Source organism: Peromyscus leucopus, chromosome 5 (assembly GCF_004664715.2).
Source record: "Peromyscus leucopus breed LL Stock chromosome 5, UCI_PerLeu_2.1, whole genome shotgun sequence".
Lineage (NCBI taxonomy): Eukaryota > Metazoa > Chordata > Mammalia > Rodentia > Cricetidae > Peromyscus > Peromyscus leucopus.
This window is the reverse complement of record NC_051067.1, coordinates 122,465,022-122,492,882: the sequence shown is the minus strand read 5'-3', so window position 1 is coordinate 122,492,882 and position 27,861 is coordinate 122,465,022. Positions and strand designations below refer to the sequence as shown.

General features: G+C 45.0%; 1 protein-coding gene across 2 annotated transcripts in view; it reads right to left on the bottom strand.

Annotated features, from left to right (window-relative positions):
• Positions 1 to 27,573, bottom strand: part of Usp10 (ubiquitin specific peptidase 10) — a 60,365-nt gene extending 32,792 nt beyond the window's left edge. For both annotated transcript variants that reach the window (XM_028880785.1, XM_028880786.1), the window contains exons 1-2: positions 27,019 to 27,573; positions 5,112 to 5,180 (exon numbers count right to left, since the gene is read on the bottom strand). In XM_028880785.1, coding sequence (XP_028736618.1) covers positions 5,112 to 5,180; positions 27,019 to 27,039 — 90 coding nt within the window. In that variant the 5' untranslated portion in view covers positions 27,040 to 27,573. The remainder of the gene's footprint in view (positions 1 to 5,111; positions 5,181 to 27,018) is intronic.
• Between the last annotated feature and the right edge of the window lie 288 nt (positions 27,574 to 27,861).

Genomic DNA, 27,861 nt, shown 5'->3' with positions numbered 1-27,861 from the left:
CATCACTGACAGCACACAGAAGCAGTGTGCTGCAGCAATCTCAAGGAAGCTTCTATGTGGGGGAATGTCTTTCTGTATGCTATGAATATATGTTATTCCCACTGGTTAATAAATAAGCTGCTTTGGCCTATGGCAAGGCAGCTTAGAGGCAGGTGGGAAATCCAAGGAAAGAGAAAGGCAGTGTCTGTGGAGAGACGCCAGCCTGCGGCCCAAGGAACAACATCGCCAGCAGACTGGTAAGCCACAGAACAAGTAGCAAAGCACAGATTAATAAAAATGGGTTAATTTAAGTTATAAGAGCTAGTTAGCAAGAGGTCTGCCATAGACCATACAGTTTGTAAATAATATTAAGCCTCTGAGTGATTATTATATAAGAGGCTGTGGGACCTCGGGGGTAGGTGGGACCAGAGAAACTTCTGGCTACACTTCTAAGCCAAGTCCTTTCTCTCTACAATCACAGAAGAAAGACCAGACACCCTTACATAGAAAGTCTGCTGTCAGTGGCACTAGAATGGCCCCCTGGAGACAGAAATCTATGAAGCACAGAAAGGTGTTAAGAATCAATCCATTCATACAAAAATCACTGTGACACTGGGAAACCTTTTGAATCCAACTCTGGGGAGGGAGGACCAGTCAGTGGTGGTGCATGTGCCTACTGGGAGGGTGGAACACCCCAGGAGTTCACACAGCAACTTCACTTATAGTGTGCAGAGATGGGGTCTCTGGAAAGTAGTAAGGTAAGAGCGGATAAGTCAGTAGGGTAGAACCTCCATTACTAACCCCTTTTATAAGAGGGACAGACAGTAAACTACCCCGGACTATGCATCAGATCAGCACAACACAAGCCACCAACTCCTACACCCCCAGACCTTGTAAGGCCAGAACTCTTAAGCTAGTTCTTCTCAAAACAGCTACCCCACATGGGGCAAGACATGTTAATGGCACTAGCATCATCAATAATATGGCTGAGAAGGACAGTGACAGTGAAAACAATGAACAAGGGTTCCTAATACTCCTGTTCTCAAAGACCCCAGGAGGGACTTCTGGGACAGCAGACAAATAGGGAAGGCAGGCTAACTGTTCTTAACAGATCACCATCAAACTCTGGGGCAATACTGTAATTTCATGTAAGCTTCTTTATAAAATTCCATTTATTATTTACTGGGATAGTGGTGGTAGTGTCAGTTCTCTCATGACACAATATGGATCCTAGGGATTGAACTCAAGTCATCAAGCTTGGCAGCAAGGGCCTCTCTACCCACTGAACCATCTCTCCGGTCCTACTATCATTTTCAGTCAAGTGTATTTAAAGCATTTTACTTTAAGGACTGGTTGCTGAACAAGTCTAGCAACCTGAGTTTAATACTGTTTGACCTCCACAACTGGACTCATGTCCCACCCACCCCCATACACAATCACAGAGAGTCACCTACCTGCCTCTGCTTCCTGAGTGCTGGGAATAAAAGTGTGTACCACCACATCCAGCAAAAAATGGGTTTAATTACTTTAGACTGGCTAGATTGCTGCCATCCCTGGGACCCACGTGGTAAAAGGAGAAAACCAACTCCCACAAGTTGTCTTCTATGTCCACAGAGCACTATGGCACACACACTCAGAGACATGTGCATACATAAATTAATTTTTAAAAAATTAATAGGCATGATGATGCACACCTGTAAACCCGGTACTCAAGAAGCTAAGGCAGGAGAATTGTTATGAGTTTGAGGCTGGCTTGTACTATAGAGTAAGACTGCTGTGGGATGTTCTGTATGGCAAATGTGTTGCTCTGATTGGTCAATAAATAAAACACTGACTGGCCAGTGGCTAGGTAGGAAGTATAGGCGGGACTAAGAGAGAGGAGAAATAAAGAACAGGAAGGCAGAGACACTGCCAGCTGCCATCATGACAAGCAGCATGTGAAGATGCCGGTAAGCCACGAGCCACGTGGCAAGGTATGGATTTATAGAAATGGGTTAATTTAAGATATAAGAACAGTTAGCAAGAAGCCTGCCACAACCATACAGTTTGTAAGCAATATACGTCTCTGTGTTTAATTGGTTGGGTCTGAGCGGCTGTGGGACTGGTAGGTGAGAGAGATTTGTCCTGACTGTGGGCCAGGCAGGAAAACTCTAGCTACATAAGACTTTAAAAAGAAAATCATATATATATATATATATATATACTGACTTTGACTGCTGGTATGAGGAAATCGTAACTGTGTAATGATAGCAGCCAGGATATGCTCCCGCATGGCAAAAAAATGTGATTACTTTTGCGTCCATGTGTGTGGCATCTTTCACCCAATGAACTACTGCCACCAAGTTAAGACCTTCTCTTGTGGCAGCAGATATAGTAAGCAAAATGGGACAGAACTATCCAAATGAACCAAAGCTTTCCAATTCAGCAGGGCGCACTCCTTTAATCCCAGCACACAGGAGGCAGAGGCAGGCAGATCTCAAGGCCAGCCTGGCTACAGAGTGAGTTCCAGGACAGGGTCCAAAGCTACACAGAGAAACCCTGTCAAAAAAAAAAAAAAAAAACAAAAACAAAACAACAACAACAACAACAAAAAAAAAAACAAAACAACAACAACAAAAAAAAAGCTTTCCAATTCTACAGCAGGTTATAATACAAAAAGTGTCAAGTTTGGTGGCTCACACCTGGAATCCCAGCAGTCAAGAGGCTGAGGCAGGAGGATCACCATGAGTTCAAGACCAATTTGAGATACATAGTAAGTTTCAAGCCAGCCTGCACTACGAAGTAAAATTCTGTCTCTTATACATCAAACTAAAAATGTAACTCCCCACACAAATGTTAGAAACTGGAGACAAAGTAGGATCAACTTCTTCTGTGAACGATGTGAGCCTGGGGCCCTGCACAGGGTAATGTTTCTAGCTTCTTCAAACATTCTCAAACTTCCTCAGTCAAAAGGCCTCAGGAAACACAAACCACTAATCTGAAAGCCAGCCAATTAAGGGGGCTGAAGACATGTCTCAGCAGCTAAGGGTGCTTACCTCTTTTGTTGTTGTTGTTGTTGTTGTTTTTGTCCTGGATCTGTAGACCAGGCAGCCTTGAACTCACAAAGATTCGCCTGGCTCTGCCTCGAGTGCTGGGATTAAAGGCGTGCACCACCACCCGGCACTTACTACTCTTGAAGAGGACCCATTGTCAATCAGTTCACAACAGCCTATAACTCTAGCTCCAGGAAATCCAACACCATGGGCATTGTACACACAAGTACACAAACCATATGCAGACACACACATACATATAATTTCAAAACAAAACAAAACAAAACAAAAAAAATCTAGCCGGGAGGTGGTGGTGCATGCCGTTGATCCTGGCACTTGGGAGGGACAGACAGGTAGATCTCTGTGAGTTTGAGGCCAGACTGGTCTACAGAGTGGGTTCCAGGACAGGCTCCGAAGCTACAGAGAAACCCTGTCTCAAAAAATCAATCTAAGGCAGAGCTTAGTGGTGCACACCTTTAATCCCAGCATTTGGGAGGCAGAGGCAGGAAGATCTTTTTGAGTTCAAGGTCAGCCTGGTCTACATAGTGAGTTCTAGGACAACCAGAGGTAGATAGGGAGATGCTATACCAAAAACAAAAACAAAACCTTAAATGACAACGAATAGCCTCATCTGTACCTACACACACACACACACACACTCCCACCTGTGCCTACAGTCTGAGCTATGGTGCTGGGTGATCTGTTCAGTAACACTTGATGTGTGTGTGTGTGTTGCTTTCCGATACTAAGATCTGAGCATCTCCTGGAATAAACACTTTTCATGCACCAGTAATAAGATAATGACTGGGGTTCACACATCGACTAAAATACCTAACTATTCTCTACTAGGGAGATCTACTTGCAAGTCACTGTCCTTAAACCAGAGCATAGCTCTGGAAATACCAGCAATCCTTATAAACAACATCAATATTTAAGATCACACACAGAACTGGCCTGTTTGTTTCTCCCTGGCACCCTATCTTACCGGGCAAGTTTTTAAACAAGCACCTAAGATGAGCACAAAAGCTCTTGGCTGTGATGGTTTGCACTTTAACTCTCCCTGTGCCCGTGCCCCCGTGCCCGTGTGTGTCTCTCCTCCCCCGGCCCAGTTCTTGACCTGAGATACAGAAGAAAGTGCTTCACTAAATGTTTAAAGCCTTCAGCATATGGAGAATAGAGCCAGATCCTAAGCTATACCACAGTCATAGGCAGGAACATGAACATATACCATTTTACTTGCTAGAGTGTACAGTGGCCCATGTCTTTAATCTCACCACTTGGGGACAGACACAAGTTGATCTCTGTGAATTCAAGGCCAGCCTGATCTACTTAGCAAGTTCCAGGCCACAGCGAGACCCTGTCTCAAAAAAAAAAAAAAAAAAAGTGCATAGGGGGAATCTATGGGATAGAAGGCCACAGAAGTGAGACACCATCACGTACTCCCTTAGGAACCCATTAACTCAAACAAGCAGTCCTACACTAAACTAATATAGTGTAATAAATAAATTACAATGTGTGTGAGGAACCTACTGAGCAATTAAAATCAGAAAGCAAGTGCTGAAGAGGTGGCTCAGCACTTACACAGAGTTCAGTTCTCAGCATCAACAACATGGCTCACAACCATCCATAACTCCAGTTCCAGGGTATCTGATACTCTGTTCTGATCTCCATGGGCAGCAAGCATGCAAGTGGTACATATAGATACAGGCAAAAACAGACACATAAAACAATCTTTAAACAAACAAACAGTAACAACAACAAAAGAACAAATGTATAATCGTAAACTTGGCGTAAAGTGAACTGTAAAGGGACAATCTTAAAGCATACAGCCCTCGACACTTCCTGTGGACACAGAGTGTATACTGCCCACCCCAGCAGTCACTACCTCTGGGAAAGGTAGGCAGGAAGAAATAGGGGTTCAACTGTGTGTGCAAATATACTCACATCTTCAAAATTTAGAGCAAATACAAGAGCTAACAAGTGGATCCAGCACACTCCTGGTGTAGTCTCTACTCATCTACGCATTACGACTCTCGATTAAAGAGAAAGTGAACTGTCAATCATTTCTACACACATGTGCATGAAAACAATTTTTCTTACCTCAACTGAAGAGCGAGGAGTCACAAAAAACTGATTGAATTCATCAGGGCTGAAATCGCCAAAAATATACTGAAAACAGTAAGAATACTTGATTAGATTCAATATACACATTACTTATCTTTGAAAAGCCACATATTCTTACAGTGTTTGTCCTATGAAACATTTGGTCTAATATCCCCCAAATCCTTTTCAATAAGTAATGAGGAGCTTCAAGCTGAAAGCTAAAGTTCCTAGGGGTGGTATTTCCCCATGACATGCAAAAAAAGGCCACCTAACCTCTTCTATAAACTGTCAAAAACAAGGCTGAAAAGCTTATTTTGAGTCAAGTGTGGTCACAGAGCTTGGTTCACCTTTTCACCTCCATTTACCTTTTAGCTGAGTCACATCATTACCCACCTTCATTTCATTTTTCCCTGCCAAAGGACAGCAAAATTCATAGAAAAGTGTCAGTGATCCTGACTAACAATCTTTAAAGACATGTTATTTATTCTAAACATGAACTAGAATAGGACTCAGATACGTATTGTTAGAATTCCTAGCACTCCCCCAGCTACATTAATGCACATGCGCAGTCCAGCAGTCAGGCAAGATGCTTAGTCATCCTAGGGCCTTGCGTCCTACATAATCCGTGCATTGTGTGATCATGTAATTTACGAACAGCATGATCTCGTAATCTATGTTCATGCATGGCGTAGCTATGTAAACCCATATGAGCGTGGGGGGTGGGGGATCTATAAAAGTGGGTTCCACATTTTTCTCCCCTCTCTTCCTGCATGGTCATTCCATGGGCCTATGTACATCTTTCCCGTTCCCTTTCCTTAATAAACTCTTATAGTGGGTTTTGTCGTACCTCGTGGCTTTTCTCATACAGTAAACAGCACCACTTATAATAAATGATACATATGGTAGATAAAACCCTCTAGCTTCACAGAGTTCTGGGTGTGATCTTCCCTGACAGGATCTGATATAGCTGAGTCTGCCAGGTGGCCACCAGCTCTTAGGAGCTTCACGAAGTCTACCACTAACAAGTATCATCATGGGATTTACACAGCATTCATTTATTCATTCATTCAGCCAGTAACCTGCTATGTGTAAAACTCAGGACTGAGGGTCAAAGCAGAGCTGAGTCTAGAAATGACTTACAGGGAAGTTTATAAACCTGTGTTCTGTAACTAAGTATTACAGTAAACAATACTCATTATTATGCAAAAAGCCACTGTTGGGAAGAGCATTTCCTAGGCCATTTGGCTCTGTCTACCAAAGCCATAACAAACACTGAAAACAAAGCTGTCCTCACATAATACATACCCTTGACCAAGTCTACAAGGGAACTGGACTGATGGCAATGGTGGAAACATTGAGATTCAACACGGTTTGGAGTCTTCTTATGAAATGCTTTGGGACTCGGCCTCTTACCAATCACTTACAACATGGGAAAGCTTATATTAACATCACTCCTGGTATGGCCAGTGAAAAGCAACAGAAGAAACACAGTAAGAAAGGAACTATCGGCCGGGTGGTGGTGGCGCACGCCTTTAATCCCAGCACTTGGGAGGCAGAGCCAGGCAGATCTCTGTGAGTTGGAGGCCAGCCTGGGCTACCAAGTGAGTTCCAAGAAAGGCGCAAAGCTACACAGAGAAACCCTGTCTCGAAAAACCCAAAAAAAAAAAAAAAGAAAGAAAGAAAGGAACTATCCTATCAGAGAACAGAAGGGTGTGAAAACCAGACTAAGTTCAAAATACTAATTCAAAAACTCAACTTGTTTTTAGTGGCAGAAGCAGTGTATACAGCAACAGGGCAGTTTTGAAAACTCAAGAAGTACTTTTCCCTAGAATGCTATGATATTTATTTTCATAGAATTCCATCCTATAAATATTTTACACAAAGTATATAAAACTTTCTCTGCCAGGTGGTGGTGGCGCACGCCTTTAGTCCCAGCACTCGGGAGACAGCGGCAGACAGATCTTTGTGAGTTCTAGGCCAGCCTGGTCTACAGAGTGAGATCCAGGAAAGGTGCAAAGTTACACAGAGAAACCCTGTCTCGAAAAACCAAAAAACAAAACAAAAAAAAACTTTCTCAAAGACCAGGGATGTGGTGGCTGAGTGGCAAAGCACATAAAAGACCTGGGTTCAACGTCATCACCGCTAACATCCCAACACCTGCGTGCAATTTGTAGATCCCACTAAATGAACTATGGTAACAGACAGGGGTGGATACAGAAGTAGGATCCACGGAACTCAGCTCCATCTCAGGGGGAGGAGCAATGCGCAGAAAGCCAGCCCCTTTGGAGCCTCTTAGGAATAAGACAGACTGCAGACTTACAATGTAGGGAAGAGGTGTATGGGTGAGAATTAAATCTGACACGTTGGATCTTCTGGAGTTAGAAGCTATGGGTGGCTGCAAGCTGCCTGATATGGGTGGGTGCTGGGAGCTGAACCACTGAACCATCTCTCCAGCCCAGAAATGTTCATTTAAATTACACTTCCAAACACACTTCCTAATGTGTTCATATGCAGGAAGTTTTTTTAAAGAGATGGCTTTAATCCATTACAGGCTAAAATCTAAATCTTAGAAATGTACAAGTAGACAGGAACCAAGATCATATGCCTTCCAGCCTGGACTGCAGAATCCAGGCTCCTTCACTGGAGAAGGAACTAAGTGCTTAGAAGACCCCAGTGGAAATCTCTCCTGGTACTTTCATTTAGTTCATTATTTGTCCAGTATCACTTGAAAAGGTCTGCTCTAGTGTTTTTCTTACAGATTCAGACCTGGGCATAGTGACATATGCCTTTAATCTTAGCACTAGAGAGGCAGACAGGCTCTATCAGATCTCTGTTAGTTCAAGGCCAACCAAGACAGCATATTACAGACAAACAACAGACAGAAAGCTTCAATATATGACTGAACAAAGAAGCCTCCAGCACCCCCGCCGTGTGAGGAGAAATAAAAATGCACATTTTTGTTTACAGAGGCTCTGGACCTATAACCCAGTCTGACAGAGATCTATGGCGGTATACAGTTGCACGTTGGAGGGGAGGGGGTTATTTTAGAATTTTTGTTGTTAAATCATGTTTTATTCAAGAAACTACTTAGGGGCTAAAGAGATGGCTCAGTGGCTGTTCTTGCAGAGAACCTAGGTTCAATTCCCAACATCCAATGATGATACACAACTGTATCCCAAGTTTCAGGGGATCCAATATATTCTTCTGGCCTCCATGGGCACCAGGCATGCACATGGTGCACAGAAATACATTCAGGCAAAAAAGAAACTAATTAAGATGTCAGTATAGCACTCAGGAGGCAGAGGCAGGTGGATCTCTGTAAGTTTGAGGTCGGCCTGGCCTACAAGGTGAGTTCCATGACAGCCAGGGCTGTATAGAGAATCCATCTCAAAAAAACAAAATATGAAAAGAAAGGAAAAGATGTGTTGGTATAAATAACAGAATTCACTTCCAGACATACTCAAATCTACCCCTGCACAGGCATTAACTGTGCATGAGTGAAGACTTCATCAAACGACACTCGGCTGAAAACACTCAATCCATCTAAGGATACCATGAGAACTGTTAACTAGAAGGTATGTGACACCAAATACCATTTAGTGAATGACAAATGGATAGCCAGGGCTGTCTGCAACTCCATCCTGACTCTCTTCCCACTGGTTCATGTACATCAATTGGTAACTCCATCAAGACACATGAAACATCCTCCTGCTGTAATGAAATCTATTTTCATGAGTTTTTGTAAGTAAGCCATCATACCACTAATATAAAAGGTTTATTTCAGTTTTGCTGCTGAAGCCAGAAAATGATGTTCTGCCATCTGGAGCATCCACTTCAGAGGAGCCTGGGTCAGGGTCTCCACCTATTGTGAATACATCCACATAGGCCTTTTCTATGCACCAGCTTTGCTCACACAGAAATCATTTTGATGGGACACAGTAATGATATGTGTAATAGAAGCCCTGATGCTTGAGGAAGTCACTGTCAAAGGTCGGAAAGATGAAGACACTGAGATCTGAGGCCAGGGGACTCATTTAAAAATGGGGGGGGGGGCGCTACAGCTGTACTGGATACACAAATACATCTGCCTAACCAATTCATACGTAAGTGGTAACCAGTTAAACATCCCCTAGGAAGCTGCATAGACAGCCCAGGAGTTAAGAGCACTTGAGTTTCATTCCCAGCACCCACATGGTAGTTCACAAGCATCTGTAACTGCATTTCCAGGGAATTCTACTCCTTCTTCTGACCTCTGAAGAGCACATGGTACATAGAAACATGGGCAGGTAAAATATCCACATACATAAAATAAATGAAAAAAATTAGGAGTGACTCTGAAAAGCATTTATATCACTATCACTATTGTAGAGTGCTGCTTAGAGAACAAGCCTTAAAAACAGTTTACAGTTATAGGAAGGAGAAAAAGGAAATTACAATATGCTGATAAAACTGCAAAAAGCAGAGGCCAAGCTCCAGGGAGTGACACACACGAATAATATAAGAAAAGAACTGGAAGAAAGAAAAGAAAAAACATCTGCTCAGAAATAGTCTCTTCCCAGGGAAGGTCGAGAAGATGCTCCAGGTTCACCAGCAGAAGCATAAATGAGAATATAGGAAACTAGTGTCTGCCAGCAAGGGAAACTTGAGGGCTGCCATTACTGCATGGCACTAGGGGGCACTAGAGAACAGCATTCTCGGCCCCTAAACTCCTAAAGACTTCACCTCTAGAAATTCAATTGAATATGTCCACTGCCCTCAAATTAATAATGTCCTTTGCCTTTTGAAAAGGTTCCTGGTAATTTGAGGGGCAGTTCTGAGACGAATAATCAGCTGACACTTTGCTCTCTTCAGTACTTCTCAGTTTCCAAGGGAGATGGGCACCCACCACAAGCTCTTAGCACAGTCTCCCTCCCACTGCAGTGTACAACTATGTAGGCATGCTGAAGCCTGCCACAGCCAACAAAGGGGTCCTGGTCAGTCTTCCTGCTATCTGGGAGGCTTGGGCCATCCTTCGAAGCAACAGATACTGTGAGGGGGCAAAGCCTTCATTCCCTCTGCAGAAGATAAGCCAGGTCAGGTAGCTCCAGTCTTCTCGCCAACTGACAGAGCTCATAGGTGGGACTACTGGGGTGGGGGGTGCCTGGCGTTTGTGAGGCTCTGACCCGTGTCCCAAGCATGGTAAACACAAAACAAAACAAGCAAAAACAAGAACGAAGGGGAAACATGGACCTGGAAACAGCACACCAATACCTGCTCAACAGGACCTTAACTAGAAAAAGGCCACCACTGAAAAGGGGAAGTGAGCCGGGTGTGGCGGTGCACGCCTGTGAACCCAGTGCTCAGGAGGCAGAGGCAGGTGGAATCCTGTGAGTTTAAGGCCAGCCTGGTCTACAGAGCTAGACAGCCAGGGCTACACAGAGAAACTGTCTATACAAAGAGGCCCACTCTGGAGTGGTGTGGTGGCTTGGGAAACACCTGAAGGCGACCCTGCTGAGTCCACGCAAACCAGGAGTCTCACTGACATAACAATGTTTATTTTACTAAGCACCACCTACCCCAGGGGAACTGTGTGAGACTGGGGATAATCTGAGCAGATGCCAAGGACTCAGGACATCACAATATTCACAGGCTGTCACAATACAAGTGAACTGCAGGCTGATGCGTGTTACAAATAGCAGGGGAAACTGTTCATTTCTCCCCTGACTGAGCTGCATTAATCCTGCTTTGCTTTCTGGGAAGAGGGTCCTGGGCAGAATGGAACAAAGCCATTAGCATTACAAAGTCATTCTCCCAGACAGCGACACCCAGCTTTGGAGAACAGTGTTTCAGTTTGGTGTTAAAGTAAAGTAGCTTTGTATGCATATTTTATTCCAACTACTAAAATTCTGTCAGGCTTTAAATGGGCTAGCTGCATATTCTTGGTACTCCCATTGAAAATTTGAGCTAAACTGTTGCTACAGACGCAATCTCAAAATTAGAAAGCATGATTCATGTAACAAAACCCCACTGTTAGCAGCTTCCCAGTCCTTTCTATAGAACAGCAATGGCTGCTCACAAAACACACTCACTATGCTAAAACTGCTAAGAAATACAACAGTGGACTAACTGGGAAGAGAGTTCCAACTATTTTCCTAACCACTACACTTACCTTGGAGCCAATCTTAAGAGAAGGGGAAATGGAAAAGAGGTAGATAAATAAAGGACAAAACAGTTACAAGTCATCTTCCTGGGACAGGGCTGAGGAATGAGCTCGGACCAGCAGACACCAGTTCCCTGGAAGGGTGAGAACTTTGGGGGGCATGGAAATATTCTGTAACTATATGGGTGCAACAGTGGGCATGTGTACTGTACAGGACTGTTAGTTCACTGTGGTGGCCTGCTCCCCTTGAAATCTCTACCCCAGCCCTTGGCCAAGACCTCACCAACTACTGACAAATGCTGAGCAAAACCATGGTGTTAATTACAGTCGGCTACACAAGCAGAAACTTGTAGGCGTCCTGTGTTCTACAGGATTCCCCACTGAATGACATAGCTAGAACCAAACCAACAGACTCAACAACTGAAGGTCAGCTACCAGAAGGAGGTCACATCAATAAACTTTCACTTGAAAGGCAGAGGCCATAAGTGACCTAGCTTGCTGGCTTTCCCAATAGTCTGCTCAAACACCCTGAGAATCTAGAGCACATAGTGAACTGTAAGCACCTCTTCCCACTTTAAGATGGAAGTGATAAAGAATCTCCCCTAGGCTCAGCAGGTGCTTACTGCCAAGCCTCAGTTCAATCATCCTAATCTTTCCAGTAGAGGAAGAACCAGCTCCCAGAGTTGTTCTTTGACAACCGTGGTACCAATAAATAAATGCCCCTCCCCACCCCCAAAGGATGTTTTCTATGGCCAGGGTTACACAGCTTCACAGAAAAACCCTGTCTCAGAAAAAAAAAAAAAAAACCTAACCAAAAAAAAGTTTTTAGGGGCTACAGTGATGGCTCAGGTTAGGATCACTGGCTGCTCTTACAAGAACCCAGGCTGAATTCCCAGTACCTACAGGATGCCTCAAAACCAACACCCATGACTCCAGTTCCAGAGGACTGAATGCCTTCTTCTGACCTTAGAGTACCAGGTACACATATGTGCAAATAAAACAAGTATTTTTTTAGTAGAAAATGTAACCTGAGACCTCAGGAATTCTCTACAGGAGTATGTGGGTCCCAGGATCTGGGCATCCAGAAGGAAAGAGCCAACTGGCCATCAGTGCTGCTTCCTGCCCAGAAGCAGGAAACCAGCCCATCTTAGAGTTGCAGCACACGAGGGCCATGCCTGTAACAACTGGATCAGTGGCTGGGATGGAGTACAAACCTCATTCCAGCTTTTAAACACAGAAGGCTGATGATGGATTCTGACTTGCTTGAGTTCAGAATCTCTGAATGGGGGCAATTCCAGGGCCCAAGAGAATGCTCTTCCACTGTCAGTTCTTGAGTAAGAATGGGGAAAACATGAAGGTAAGGAGTTATTTCTTTGTGTAGTTATATGGCCCGTTTATTCAATGAATGGATGGACTGACAGACGGAATCTTTGAGCCATAACAATCATTAGCAAAGAAAAAAATAAATCACTTTTAAAGCCAGGTATACTGACTGGCTCATGTCCTTTACCCTACTTGTAGGAGAGTAAGGTAAAAGGATTGCCAAGTTTCAGGCCAGCTTGGACTATATAATTGAGTTTAAGGCCAGCCTGGGCCAACAGTGTGAGACCCTATCATTAATTAATTAAAAAAATAATGCCTTTATTCTCAGTGCTCAAGAGGCAGAGGCAGGCAAATTTCTGAGTTTGGGGCTAACCTAGACTAACTACAGAGTTACAGGACAACCAGAACTATGTAGAGACCCTGTTTCTAATAATGACAACAAAGGGGCTGAAGAGATGGTTCAGCAGTGAAGAGCATTGCTGGAGTTCAGTTCTCAGAGCTTACACAAGGTGGCTCACAACCAACCATCCATCCATCCATAACACCAGTTCCAAGGAATCCAGCATCCTCTTCTGGCCTTCACAAGCACTGGGCATGCATGCAATGTATGCACATACATGCAGGCAGTGGGAGTTTGAAACAGAGTGGCCCCCATAGTCTCATATATTGGAGTCCTTAGTCCCCAGTTGGTAGAATTACAATTTGTGTCACTGGGGGTGGGCTTGCAGGTTTCAAAAGCCCACACCATTCCCAGTAATCAACCAACACTCTCACTCTCTCTCCCTCCCTCCCTCCTTCCCTTGCTCTCCCTTTTCCTCTGCCTCGCACCTGTTAAGTCTCTCCTAGCTACTGCCCCAGCACCATGCCTGCCTGCCTGCCTGCCTGCCTGCTCCTTGACAAGATGATCATAAACTCTAACCCTCTGGAACCATAAGCCCCAATAAATGTTTTCTTTTATAAGTCACCTTGACCATGGTATCTTAACACAGAAACAGAGAAGACACAGAAAAAACATTAACTAAGACTCTTTAAAATCTTAAGAATCTTAAGAAATTTCACTTCTTGTCCACAATTTTTAAAAACAAACCAAAAGGTAGTGATTCCCAATTAATTAAGAAAGAAAAAGGAGACCGGGTAGTGGCGGCGGCGCACACCTTTAATCCCAGCACTCGGGAGGCAGAGGCAGGCGAATCTCTGTGAGTTTGAGGCCGGCCTGGTCTACAGAGTGAGTTTCAGGAAAAAGGCACAAAGCTACACAGAAAAACCCTGTCTCAAAACGAAAGAAAGGAGGGAGGGAGGGAGGGAGGGGGGAGGGAGAGAGAGAGGGAGAGAGAGAGAGAGAGAGAGAGAGAGAGAGAACTAATTCCTCTTATTTTCAATCCAATGGTTACAATCCATTTCAGCTCTCATAATCTCACTTGTTATCTAGACATAGCAGATTAGCTGGCAGCCTCTTACTAACCAAAATGTCCGGCCCCTTAACAGACTCAAGTGTTGGCAGATGGATGATGGACCTGAACAATTTATCACCTACTCTGTTGGCTCCAAAGACATTAAAAAAAAAAAATGGGGAACACGTACTTTTGTTGTTATTTGTGTTTTGTCTTCCGTGTGTACACAAGTTCTTGTGTGTGTACAGGCCAGAGGTTGACATTGGACTGTCTTCTTCTATCCTTCTACTCCTTACTTTTTGAGACAGAGACTCTCACTGAACTTAATAGCTTGCTGTTCTGGCTAGACTGGATGGCCAGTGAGCTTCCTGTCCACCTCCCACCCAAGAGCTGAGATTACAGGCAATTGCTGCTACATCCAGCTTTTTTTTTTTTTTTTTAAGATGTATTTATTATGTATCCAGTGTTCTGCCTACGTGTATGCCTGCACTCCAGAAGAGGGCACCAGATCTCATTATAGATGGTTGTGAGCCACCATGTGGTTGCTGGGAATTGAACTCATGACCTCTGGAAGAGCAACCAGTGCTCTTAACCTCTGAGCCACCTCTCCAGCCCTCCATCCAGCTTTTTTGTACTTAGCTGCTGGGGACTGACCATGGGCCCTTATGCCTGCATGGCCAGTACACTTCAGTGACTGAACCATGGTTCCCACTCACCAGAATATACAGATATCAGGTCCACTACCTGAAGAATACACATACACACAACATTTGGCATATGATTTCAAGAACTGTGCAGACCCTCTATTGTTCCCAGAGTTCTACCTGACCACAGCTACTCAAGGATACACTCATAGGCCAGCAGTGTTGGCATCACCCAAAAACGTATGCAGCCCTGTGGCCCAAGCCAGACTTACTGAATCCAAGCACATACCCTAACAGGCATTTACCTTCTAGATGAAGCCCTGTTGAGCTATGCCTGTGTAACTCCATGGCCCTAATATAAAGGAGTGTTACCTTGTACTCCGCTACAGAGAACTGTCTCCAATTCCACTAAACTATTTGAGTGACCACTGATTATCTTAGTCAAAGGTGCATTTCAAAGCAAAAGGAAGGTTCACTATTAATTGTAGTAGACAGTTGTAAACCAGGGAATAAAACCACTTCTAACTGTGGATAGACAGAAATTAGCTTGGTGTAATGAGCTGTCCATGTACCTACACACCCAGCCTTGTGTCTCAGAAACCTCTTCTGCTTTTGTCCCTCAAACAAACAGCTCTCCCACCCCTTGCTCTGATGAATTCCCACTTGTATAAGATGCAGGAAGCCCTGGGTTCCATCCTCAGCACTATTGAACAGGACATGGCTACCCACACCCGTATTCCCAGCACTACAGAAGTGGAGGGAGGACAAGGTCATTCTCAGGCACAGTTCAAAGCCACCTGGGCTACTAGAGTTCCTGCCTAAAAAAACTTAGGTGTCCAACACAGAAGGAACAGAGAAAATATATACACACACAACAGACATCCTTCGGCCCAAGGAAGAACAAATCTATGTCATTTGCAGAAAAATGGACACTGCTGGAGATCATATAAAGCCAGTCTCAGAAACATCCCATGTTCTCGCTCATCCATGGATCCTTGGCATTAGAGATATATGAACCAAGGATGTGAAGGAAGAAGAAGGGAAACTAGGAAACAAGGAACCTAGTGGGAAGGCAAGGGGGAAGGGGAGGCTTCAGGGGACATCTATGATTATAACAAATGAACCCCAACAAAGGCAGAGGAGAGAAAACAAAAGCTGGGTAAATGTTTGGTGAAGGATATTAGTTACATAAAAAACTCACAAATAAGACTAAGATTCCTGCTCTGAAGACAGTGGCAAGACTGCAGGTTCCTCAGGGCCACAGTTCCACCTACTGCTAAGTGAACACTAGCACTGAAGGGACAAGGCTGTGTTTTTATTGACATTCACACCTACCCTAGACTGGAGGCATTAAAACTTAGTTTGTGACGGGGCATGGTGGCACAAGCCTTTAATCCGAGCACATGAGGCAGAGGCAAATGCATTTCTGTGAGGTGTGAGGTTTTTTGTTTTGTTTTGTTTTTTGTTGTTGTTTTTTGAGATAGGGTTTCTCTGCCCTGTTTGTGAGTTTCCTTTCCCCTCCCCTCCACTATATAGCCCTGGCTGTCCTGGAACTCAATCTGTAGACCAGGCTGGCCTGCTGGACTTAAATGCATGCTCCATCGCCACTGGTTTTGCATCTCTGAGTTCACAGCCAGCCTAGTCTACACAGTGAGTTCTAGGAGAGCCAGAGCTATATAGTGGAGGGGAGGGGAGAGGAAACTCACAAACTACTACAGAAGTGCTAGTTTTGCATTTTATTAGAGTCAGAAGTAAATGTGCTGGTCTAGAAAAAAGTCAAAGTTAGAGGGTAAGGAATGGTTTGTTTATTTGTTTTTGTTTTTTCTAGACAGGGTTTCTAGAACTGTGTAGCTTTGAGCCTTTCCTGAAACTCGCTTTGCAGACCAGGCTGGCCTTGAACTCACAGAGATCAGCTTGGCTCTGCCTCCCGAGTGCTGGGATTAAAGGCGTGCACCACCACTGCCTGGATGGAATGTTTTATTTATCTAGCCTCTGCAGCACACTGATAAAGGGAAGAAGAGATGACAGTGGAGAAGACAGAAAATACTTCAAGTTAAAGGGCTGGAGCAGTTAAGAACAATGGCTGCTCTTCCAAAGTACTGGTGGGGTTTGATTGCCAGGACCCACATGGCGGCTCACCACCACCCACATGGTAACTCAGTCCCATGGTATCACCCTCTTTGGTGATACACATACATGCAAGCAAAAAGACCCATACATATAAAGTAAAAATAAAAGGAAATATGTTTAAAAGAAAAAGGAAAAGAAACATATCAGGTTAATTAGCAGTTTCCTCTCTAGCCACTCAGACAGATAACCTACCACTCTCTCCAAAGAATGGTCTGTCCTTAGTCCCCCTAGTAGAGGTAATGGACCAACAAGAACCTAACTGAGAATCACCTCTTTTTACAGTATCAAGCTAGAGCATGAGACTACAGTTAAGAGTGTAATGTGGGGCTGAAGAGGTGGCTTAGCTGTGAAGATCACTGGCTACTTTTCTGGAAGACCCAGCTTCAATTCCAGCACCCACATGGTGGTTCACAATCATCTGTAACTCCAGTTCCAAGGTATGCCCTCTCTTGCCTCTGTGGGCACCAGGCACATGTGTAGTACACCATCCATACACAAAATGTGCTGAATGTTTTCAGAATAGTTTCTAAATTGTTCCAGCATATGGCACACTACAATCGTAAGGTGTGGCCCCAGGATGGGGAGGTGGGGTAAGATACAGACTATAGAGACCCTGCCTTTAAAATACACACACAGTGTGGCAGCTCCAGTCCCTGACCCCAGTAGTTGGGCAACAAAGAGCATTCTAAATCCAGTGAGTTGCCCAGACTACCAACTCAGAAAGACTGTCCCTTAAACAAAACAAAAAGGTCTAACCAAAAACACAGAAAAGACAAACAAACTGAAGATCAAGGCTCAGTGAAGAAAACTTGTATCTTTTACTTTAAATGTCCCCTATTCCTTGCAGGGGTTAAGTAGCTCACAAAAGGCATCTTTGTTTTATAAGTAAAAGTAAAATCTGAAAGGGCTGTTATCAAAGTGTAACCCACACATTAACTAGCACACCTGCAAGCATGCCCCACTTTATCTCATCCATTCCTTCATCCTACCTTTCATTTGAGAATCACTGTAAAAGTCCCTCTGTGGACAGCAGGCCCTGGCCTAGTGTCCTCTATAAAAGCAATTCTACAAAGTAGGAAAATACAGCCTAGAAGGCCAAAGACCTGCTTTTAAGTCTCCTGAACCACTGACTTATCGGCCTCCTGACCTAGAGCCCTGCCTCTCTTCTGTGGTGTGTGTGGAATAGTGATAACAGTGTGTAACAGCTGACACGGGCCATATAGACCCACATAGGACCACATAAACCTCAGTGCCCAGCTGCTGCAATACACCTTCAAAGCTCGTGTTGTGCTGTATACTCCTTTCTACCAAATGATCACACCTACCCAGGAAGCCTAATTTGGGTCTTAAATAGAGATGGCCTTGGCAGCCACCTAAAGGAAAACACTACTTAAAATACCAAAAGAAGGGTTATGTGGGAGATAGATGTCTTTATCATCTCAGTTTTGTTGTGATTCTAAAAACTACGCTTTAAAAAAAAAAAAGTCAGCCAGGCAGTGGTGGTGCACGCCTTTAATCCCAGCACTCAAGAGAAGCAGGCAGACCTCTAAGTTTGAGGTCAGCCTGGTCTAGAGTTCCAGGGCAGCCAGGGCTACAGAAAATCCTATCTCAAAAAACAAAAAAAAAAAGTTTAAGTATGTCAAGATAGCTTAGTTCAGGGGTACAACACTTGCTCCATCACAAAAAAAAAAAAAAAAAAAAAAAAAAAAACATTTAAAATTTCAATGGGGGGAGGTTGACACAGGGTTTCTTTGTATAATAGCTAAGGTTAGAAGGGGGCGTGTATGGTGATATTTTATTTGTACTGAAATGTGATTTTATTTGTATGCTAATAAATAAAGTTGCCTGGGGGGTCAGAGCTAATAGCAAGCCATAGCAGAAGCCAGGTGGTGGTGGTGGTGGTGGTGGTGGTGGTGGTGGTGGTGGTGGTGGTGGTGATGGTGGTGGTGGTGGTGGTGGTGGTGGTGGTGGTGGTGGTGGTGGTGGTGCAGCACACCTTTAATCCAGATCACATGACAGATCTTTGTGTGTTCAAGGATACAGCCAGCATGGAGACACACGCCTTTAATCTCAATACCAACCATAGAAGACCTGGAGGTCTGAATAGACAGGCAGTGACGAGGTCATGTGGTTGGGTTTACAACCAATGAGAAGGCAGAACATAAAGTCAATAAAAAGACAGATACACAGAAAGTAGGTCTCTTGCTGAGGGGAAGGACAGCAGCAGCAGGAAGGGTAAGAAGTCTCGGCTCTCAGCTACTGCTGTGACCTCTTGGGCTTTTAACTCTGCATTTGGCTCTGTGTTTCTTATTTAATAAGACTGTTCATCTACAGGCATGGGGGGGAACGGGGGGAACGGGACTGGGAAGATGGCTCAGTGGTTAATAACACTAGGTGCTCTTCTAGAGGACCTGGGTCTGATTCCCAGTACCCACATGACAGATCACACCTGTCTATAACTCCAGTTCCAGGGTATCCCAAGATCCTCACATAGACATACATTCAGGCAAAATACCAATCCACATAAAATAAATTATTTTTAAAAAGGGGTGGGGGTCATGGCTCAGTGGTTAAAGGGACCAGCTGCTCCAGCAAAGGACCCAAGATTCCAGGACCCACATGATGGCTCATAGCCATATCTGTCCAACTCCAGTTCCAGGGGATCCAATATGGTTTTTCTGGCCTCCAGAGGTCCACAAACCCATGCAGGAAAATGCTCATATACATGAAACAGACTGGACAGAAATCACAGAACCTGGAATTAAGCTTCATTTTCAAACTCTCCTGCTTACCCCACAGCTTTGATGGGTCTATCATAAGGAAAAGACGTTGCATCTTTTTGCATCTTGGCCTTGTATACAATTAGTGGAAGGTAAAGAAGGCAGAAGCATGTATTTTATTTTAATATTAAGTCCTGGGCCAGCAAGATGGCTCGGCAGGGAAAGGCAGCTGCTATACAAGCCAAGACTTGGGATCCACCTCTGAAACCCACATATGGTTGAATTCCATCTCTAGAACCCACACAAAAGTGGAAGGAAAGAACTGAACCTACAGAGCTGTCCTCTGGTTTCCACACACACATCACATCACACATATAAAAGATGACCTGGCTTTATATTTCTGATAAGCTGCCTAATAAAGGCAAAAGGCAAAAAGTAAGAAATGCTAGAAAGCATCTTGACAGTTGCTAGAATTCCAATAAATTCATAAGCGAATGGGTCCTGACAACACTTAGATAAAAGCAATGGTGTCAAGGTGGACAGCTTCCATCCCAACAAGGGCACACTGTGTTAGTGTGAGAGCCCCAGCGGTGTATCCTCGGACCCTTTATGAAGAAAGGTGATTGCAAGTTTTCTAATAGATTCCATTAAGTGCTCTTTGGCAGTCTAGATGACAAGGTCCACACCTTGCAAAATGTAATTCATATTACTTCAGCCTTACTCTGTATTTTAAGACATAAAAATGAATTTTGCAGGGCATAGTGTACATACATCTCTAATCACAACACTCAGTAGACCAAGACATGATTGCTACAAGTTCCCAGCCAGCAGATGTGACACAGCAAGACCTCAGTCTTCCAAATTCTGTCTCTGTGAACACAGCTGTATCAACCATGTCCCACCCAGCCAAAACACCCAATTAAGGATTCAGGGTATATCGTCACAATGGATATGTCACAGTAAATCTTTTGGATCCTCAGCATCACATAAACCGGCACTGGTAGCACACTCCTGTGACCTCTCACCCCCCAGCACTGGGGAGGTAGAAATATGAGGTTCAAATGTCATCCTTGACTATGTGGCTAAATAGCAAGTCTGAAGGCAGCCTTAGCTGTCTGTCTCTCTCTCACTCACTCACACATACACACTTTGCCAGAAAAAAGAAGCAAGGGCCTACTAATATGTATGCACACACACAAAAAAATTTTTGTTTTTGAGACAGGGTTTATCTGTGTAGCCCTAGCTGTCCTGGAACTCTCTGTAGACCAGACTGGCCTCATACTCAAAGAGATCCACCTGACTCTGCCTCCTGAGAGCTAGGATTAAAAAAAGGTGTTTGCCACCACTGCCTGGCAAAGTTTGAAAACACTTTTTTTTTTTGAGACAGGGTTTCTCTGTGTAGCTTTGCGCCTTTCCTGGAACTCACCTGGTAGCCCAGGCTGGCCTCAAACTCACAGAGATCCACCTGGCTCTGCCTCCCGAGTGCTGAGATTAAAGGCGTGTGCCAACATCGCCCGGCTTGAAAACACATTTTGAGCCTAGCAAAATGTCTCAGCAGGTAAAGCCTGATGACTTGTGTTCCATCCTCATAACCCACATAGTGGAGGGAAATGACTCCACAAATTACCCTATAACCTCCACATGTGCATCAACACAGAGAAATACAGAAGAATTATTTTAAAGGAGCTGGGGCTGGAGAGCTGACTCAGCAGTCAAGTATGTGGTACATGCACATGAATGTGTGGGTATGCATGCCCATGTGGATCTCTGCTCTTGCAAAGGAACAAATTCAGTGTCAGCACCCACAATGGATGGCTCACAATCAATCACCTATAGCTTTCTTCTGGTCTGCACAAGCACCTGCACACATGTGCACATACTCCCACATACACAGATCTGTAATGTAAAAAAAAAAATTAAAATTATTTTAAAAAAGGGCCATTTCTTCATAAAGAGCAAAGGTGCAGCTGCTGTTAACTAGGCACCAAATGAATGAAGGTAAGGCTTTCATTTAAGTCACTGCTTGTGAGACTCTTAGATCAGAGTAGACTAGAAGATGGTCCTCAAGATGCCTGCCAGCAAAGAAGCATACAGACACAGCCTCCTAAAACAGGGTCCTAAGAACCCTAAAAAGTCAACTCCAGCACTGGGGAGACAAGCAGATCCCAGAGCCTGCTAGTTAGCTAGCTTACCAGCCAGACTAGCTGGGACAAAAGCTTTGGCTTCAGTAAGAGACCCTGCCTCAGGGCACTAAGGTAGAGAAGCACCCAGGTGTCTGGTCTCCACATGCACATGGGCATGCACCCACACACAGGGAGCAGCCCCGTTCCCATGTGTTCTGTATATCCTCTCAACTCTCCTGTGAGCATGAAAGAGAAGTTCCAGGAAGAGGTCCTGGAGTCTTCTGATACCAGTCCAAAATTCCTCTTCTATCCCAACAGCTCACCTGCCCTGTACCCAGGACAGAGTAATTGAGATAACAATAGGTGTTGAGATGGGAGGAACAGGAGTGGGCAGCTTCTGATTTTCTAGGTCTTCCAATGAAAACTGGATCACTGCCAAAGAGTTTCTCAATACTAAGAAAATAACCAGCTCATGAACATCTATAATCTGAAGAGCCACACTCAGATTTACTATAAATCATACATTTTCTGATCTTTGAAACAAACAAACATGCCATGTGGGCTACCTTTATGTTCCAATTTATGTTCATTCTTTTTTTTTTTTTTTTTTTTGCTATGTAGCCTATACTGGCTTCAAATTCCCAACCATGCTCAGCCCCCATGTCCTGGGGTAACTTGTGCACCACCAAGCTTTATCCATTTACTTTTTTTTTTTTTCAATTTTATGAATATGGGTGTTTTGCTTGCATGTATGTCTGGATATTGTGTGCATTCAGTGCCTGAGAATGCCAGAAAAGGGTGTCAAATATCCAGGGACTGGAGTTACAGGCAACACTGTGAGCCACCATTCAAGATTAAACCCAGGTCCTCTGCAAGAGCAAGAAATGCTCTTAACCACAGAGCCATCTCTCCAATCCCCAACATTAAGCTAGTTCTTAATCCAGCCTGTCGCGACAGGATGGTCACACAAGGCCTTTTAGGAGATCACTTCCACAGAAAGAAAAACTGCAGTCCAAGCACATGCAAGTCTTAGAAATGAATAGTACCCTGCTGAAGTGGCACTAAGAGACAAATGACACTAATCCAACATCCCATGGCCAGCAAATTCCACTGCAGACGCATGTGTCTGCTCTGCAACAGTGATTCTTCATGTGTACCAGTTGACTGCAATGCACTAGCCTAATTATAAATTGAAAAGCAAGCTCTGCTAACCATTTCCCATACTTTGGTAAGTTATCAGTGAGAAGTGTTCCCCAGTCACATCTAGTATACCTTGAAAACTTGACTCATTGCTCAGAAGTACTTACACACCTATAATTTGCAAAACTAAAAATTCACTTGGATTGTACCTCATCCAAGTGAAGTAACAATTGTTCCCCATTCTTGACAATCTAGCCTGCAGGAGGCAGTTATCAAATTATGGCATCTTTCTCCTTTCAATTTTCCTGTGTGCGCCACTGTTCAAATCATTCTACTTCCACATAACATAAACTGAAATACTTATCCTAATGTTAGCCCTAGAGAAGAATCCAGAATGCAGTCTGCACACTTACCATCCACTGACTTTCTGTGCTGAGTTCCCAACAGAGTGAACTGAAAGGACAAGAGGGTGAGGCCCTAAACATAGCAATATGCACTCAACAGACTACCAGCTCCTGGACTTCTCACTGCATACACAGTCTCAAGATTGACTGATATGTTTACTGATGTTATACAAAAAAAAGTTCCTCAAATACTCTGTGATCACTTCAAAACTGTTATTTATTTCAGTTGCATACGCCCTGTAAGATTCTGATTCTGATCTCATAGCCAAGGAGGTAGCTCAGGAGACTGAAGTAGGAGTTCTACAAGTCTGAAGTCTGCGACTACCACTGCTACATAATGAGTTCCAGAGGATTATGGGCTACATAATGCAACATTGTATTTAAAAAAAGTAAAAATATCCTTTTAAAAATTACCCTAATCTAGCCATCAGTTACAAATGACATCCATGACAGTTTAACATTCTGCCATGTGCTATAAACTACATCCAAGAAATTCCAACATGAAAGATGTGGGGGTCTGTGTAAAGGAGAACAGAAACCAACAGCAAGCTCACCAGCCTGGGTACAGAAACAACACTGGAATCAACATGGACTTTTCTTCCAAAACAAAGCATATTGGTAGCTTCAACTTAATCCCCTCAGCTCACTGAGCCAGTTCTGACAGCATGCATGCCAGATTCACTTCCTCCTCCAGGTGAGAGCTCCTCCTCTGAACTGGTTCAGCTGGGGAACAGGAACACATCCTGCAATGTTTCCAATGTTCAAAACATGGCTACAATCTATATGAAAGAGTTAACCTGTAACAACTGCAAATCCACTGAAAACTGACCCTTAACTGAACCTGTGGAAGCTTCTTCACCAAAAACCTAGAGTATTAGAATATGGAGGCTCCCCGCTAAAATCCCAGTCCCTGAGAAGCTGGGGCAGGAAAACTGAGTGTCTAAGGCTAACCTGGACTATATAGTGACTCCAAAAACATCTAAACAAAAACCACCCAGTTTACATATCATGGAGGCCAGCACATGGTAAACTGCCAGTATTTCATGAATGAACTAATTTAATTAATTGTTTTTTTTTTTGTTTTGTTTTGTTTTGTTTTTCGAGACAGGGTTTCTCTGTGTAGCTTTGCGCCTTTCCTGGAACTCACTTGGTAGCCCAGGCTGGCCTTGAACTCACAGAGATCCGCCTGGCTCTGCCTCCCGAGTGCTGGGATTAAAGGCGTGCGCCACCACCGCCCGGCTAATTTAATTAATTGTTAAAATACTCAGAACAAGACAGATCGAAGAGTGAAATCCTGTTTTGTTTTGGTTTTGTGTGTGTGTGTGTGTGTGTGTGTGTGTGTGTGTGAGAGAGAGAGAGAGAGAGAGAGAGAGAGAGAGAGAGAGAGAGAGAGAGAGAGAGGACTTTCATAGCTCAGCTGGCCTGAAACTTGCTAAGTAACCCAAGGTTGACCTTGTACGCCTGATCCTCCTGCCTCCACTTCTACCATCCTGGGGTTACAGGCGTGCTCAACCTTACACAACTATTCCTCTACTATTCTTTTACAACTAAAACAGGACTCAAACTATCACCTTTTCCCCTCTCTGCCACTAGACGACCCAAGGCACTGCTAACATTATGTTTAGGGAGATCTGCCAGTCTGACTCCTGAAGATGTGCATATGCTGTCCTGCAAAACTAAATGCCAGGACAATGAACCCAAGACAAATTCCAAGTTTACAAAACACCACTGGCACTTCCATCAACTTGACATTGGACTGGTGACCGAAAAAGTGAATTATGCTTAAACATGTTCAGTTCATCTCAAAATCCAAAAAAGCATTATATTATAGCTAAGTTCAGAATGAACCCTACAGGCTAATTCCAAAAGTAAAAAACAAGGCAGTCAACCAGGACTTTTTGTTTGTTTGTTTGTTTGTTTGGAGACAAGGTCTCACTATGTAGCCCTCGATGTCCTGGACACACACTATGTAGAACAGGCTGGCCTTGAACTCACAGAGCTCTGCCTGCGTCTACCACCCTAGTGCTGAGACTAAAGGGGTGTGTATCTGAGTTGAGCAAGAGGCTGAAATTTCTTTTTCTTTTTTTCTTTTTTGGTTTTTCGAGACAGGGTTTCTCTGTGTAGCTTTGCGCCTTTTCCTGGAACTCACTTGGTAGCCCAGGCTGGCCTCGAACTCACAGAGATCCGCCTGGCTCTGCCTCCCGAGTGCTGGGATTAAAGGCGTGCGCCACCACCGCCCGGTGAGGCTGAAATTTCTTAAAACCTCTGAGGAGAGGCTGGACAGATGACTCCAGGGTTTAAAGCCGTTAGTTGCTCTAGCAGAGGACTCAGGTTCCATTCCCAGCACTCACACACAGAGGCTAACAACCATTCTAATACCAGTTCCAGGAGCTCCAAAGTCCTCTTTCTCATTGCAATTGGCACCAGAAAGGCACATTCATTCACACAAAATTTAAAAAAATTTTTTTTGGCCAGGCGGTGGTGGCACACGCCTTTAATGCCAGCACTCGGGAGGCAGAGCCAGGCAGATCGCTGTGAGTTCAAGGCAAGCCTCGGCTACAGAGTTCCAGGACAGGCTCCAAAACTACACAGAGAAAGCCTGTCTGGGGGTTTTGGGGAGGGGATTTAAGGTCGGAATAGAGCCAGGTGTGGCCAGGAATGCCAGAACCTCCAGGACCTTGGAGGCAGAGGCAGGCAGTTGAGTGAAATTCAAGTCAGTCAAGGGCTGTGTAGTGAAGATCTGTCTACAGCTTAAAAACTAATAAAAACTCTGAATGGCATATTTGCCAAAAAATTTTATCCAACAATTGCGAATTCCCTTTCTATTGAAAAGAACGACACCAAATACAAAGGTAAATTTACAAAAGGAGGGAAAAGGTCAAACAGGCAAAGTTCTGGTTTGATCTAGGAAACACCACATATTTAACAGAAATGCAGTTTCTCCGAGGGTCTAACCTTTCATTTTAAAAGGTTTCGAGGTTCAAATCCCACATCATACCTTCATTGAAACCGTTATTAAAATAACCTTCCAAAAGCACGTGGTGACTCGTGTCTGCAACCCCACCAGGCTGAGGCAGAAGAATCTCGTTAAAGACCAGCCTGGACTACAGACGGAGACCCTGCAGCCCCCCCCCCCCCAAATAAAAAGACAATCGTGTTTCAAAAGGGGTCTAACCAGATCGACCTCGCCTGCCTGTATACAGACCCATCCACTAGCCTTGGAAAGGTTGAGATTTGACTCCCCATCAGTATCCCAAAAGTCACTCTATTTCTCAGTCTGGCAGAAAAAAAAAAATCACTCAAAGATGATTATAAAAGGAGACAATTTCTAGCCTAGGTCTGAGACCTCAACAAACGCCGGGCCCAAAGCAGCCCTGAGAAGCAGCACCACGTGCCGCCTGCTCATTTCTCCGAAGTGCGTCTTATCAGGGGGATCTGAGGGAGCAGCTCCCGCACAGAGAGCAAGGCGCAGCAGGCTCCATGCAAAAGGTGTCATCAGGCCCGGGCGAGACAGTGCGCCACCCCAGTGGTTCCCAGTTTTCTTTGCAACAGAATCCGGGAGGCGAGGGCCGGGTCCTCGCGCCGCGTAGCGCACCAGGCAGCCACCTGAGCCGCTTGGGCCAGACCGTCGCCCGGGACTCCGCGGCTGTCGGCGGGGCACGCGGAGGCCTTCCCCGCGGCCTCGGGCGCTCTCGGGGTGGCTCGGGCGCTCTCGGGGCAGTTCGGACGGCCTCGAGCGCTGGGGCGCGCGGCGCTAAGGGGCGCGGCGCGGGCCTAGGCCGGCAGCGTGCCGGCGCCTCCCCACCGCCGGCTCGCCGCGCACCTCGCGCTCGCCGCCCCGAGGCCTTTCCGAGGCCCAGACCTCCCGCCCTGGACGCGGCCCGCGCTACCTGCGGATTGTGGAGGGCCATGGCGGCCCGTCTCAATGAGGCTCGGCGCTGCTCCGGCTCCTCACGCCGCGTCCCCCGTCGCCGCCATCTTCTCGCCGCACAGGCACACTCGCATCGGCCGCGGCGCCTGCGCACTGACCGCGCCGCGGGAGGGCAGGCGGCGTTCTGCGCCTGCGCGCGACAGGTGGGCGTGCGCCCCAGCCTGCGACCCTTCCGCCCGCGGCGCGTGGAGGGCGGCCGCTCCCGGCGAGGGCGTGCGGATGGAGGTGGCCACGCATCCCCAGGCTGCAACGTGGAGCCCCAGCGTGAGCTGCGCAGCGGCCGCGTCAAGTCGGCCCTGAGAAATCTCCACTGGAGATTCCCCACGGCTCCTTTACCTTATGGAGCGCGCTCTTCTGACGGTTCATTCATTTCTTCACTCTTCATTCCCTGCACAAGCTTTGCCTGGCGTTGGCGGGGAGGGGAATGTTTTTGTTTGTAAAGCTTAGGAATAAACGTTGAAGGAGCCGGTGAAATGACTCAGCGGGTAATGGAGCCTGCCTCCTTTACCCTTGACGACCTGAGTTCCATCCTTGGGATTCACATGGCAGAAAGGGAAAACTGAGTTGTCCTCTGACATCCACAAGGGCGCACACAAAATAAACGAGTTAATTTATTTAAAAAAGATGTCGCTGATCGGGATTGTTCTCCTGTGATCTCAGTACATAGGTAGCAGAGGCAGGAGGATCATCCATGAATTGCAGACTAGTCTACACACCAAGTTCCAGGCCACACTGACCTATATAAGGTGACCTGTCTCAAAATAAATAAATAAACAAGTAAATAAATAAATAAATACTCGTG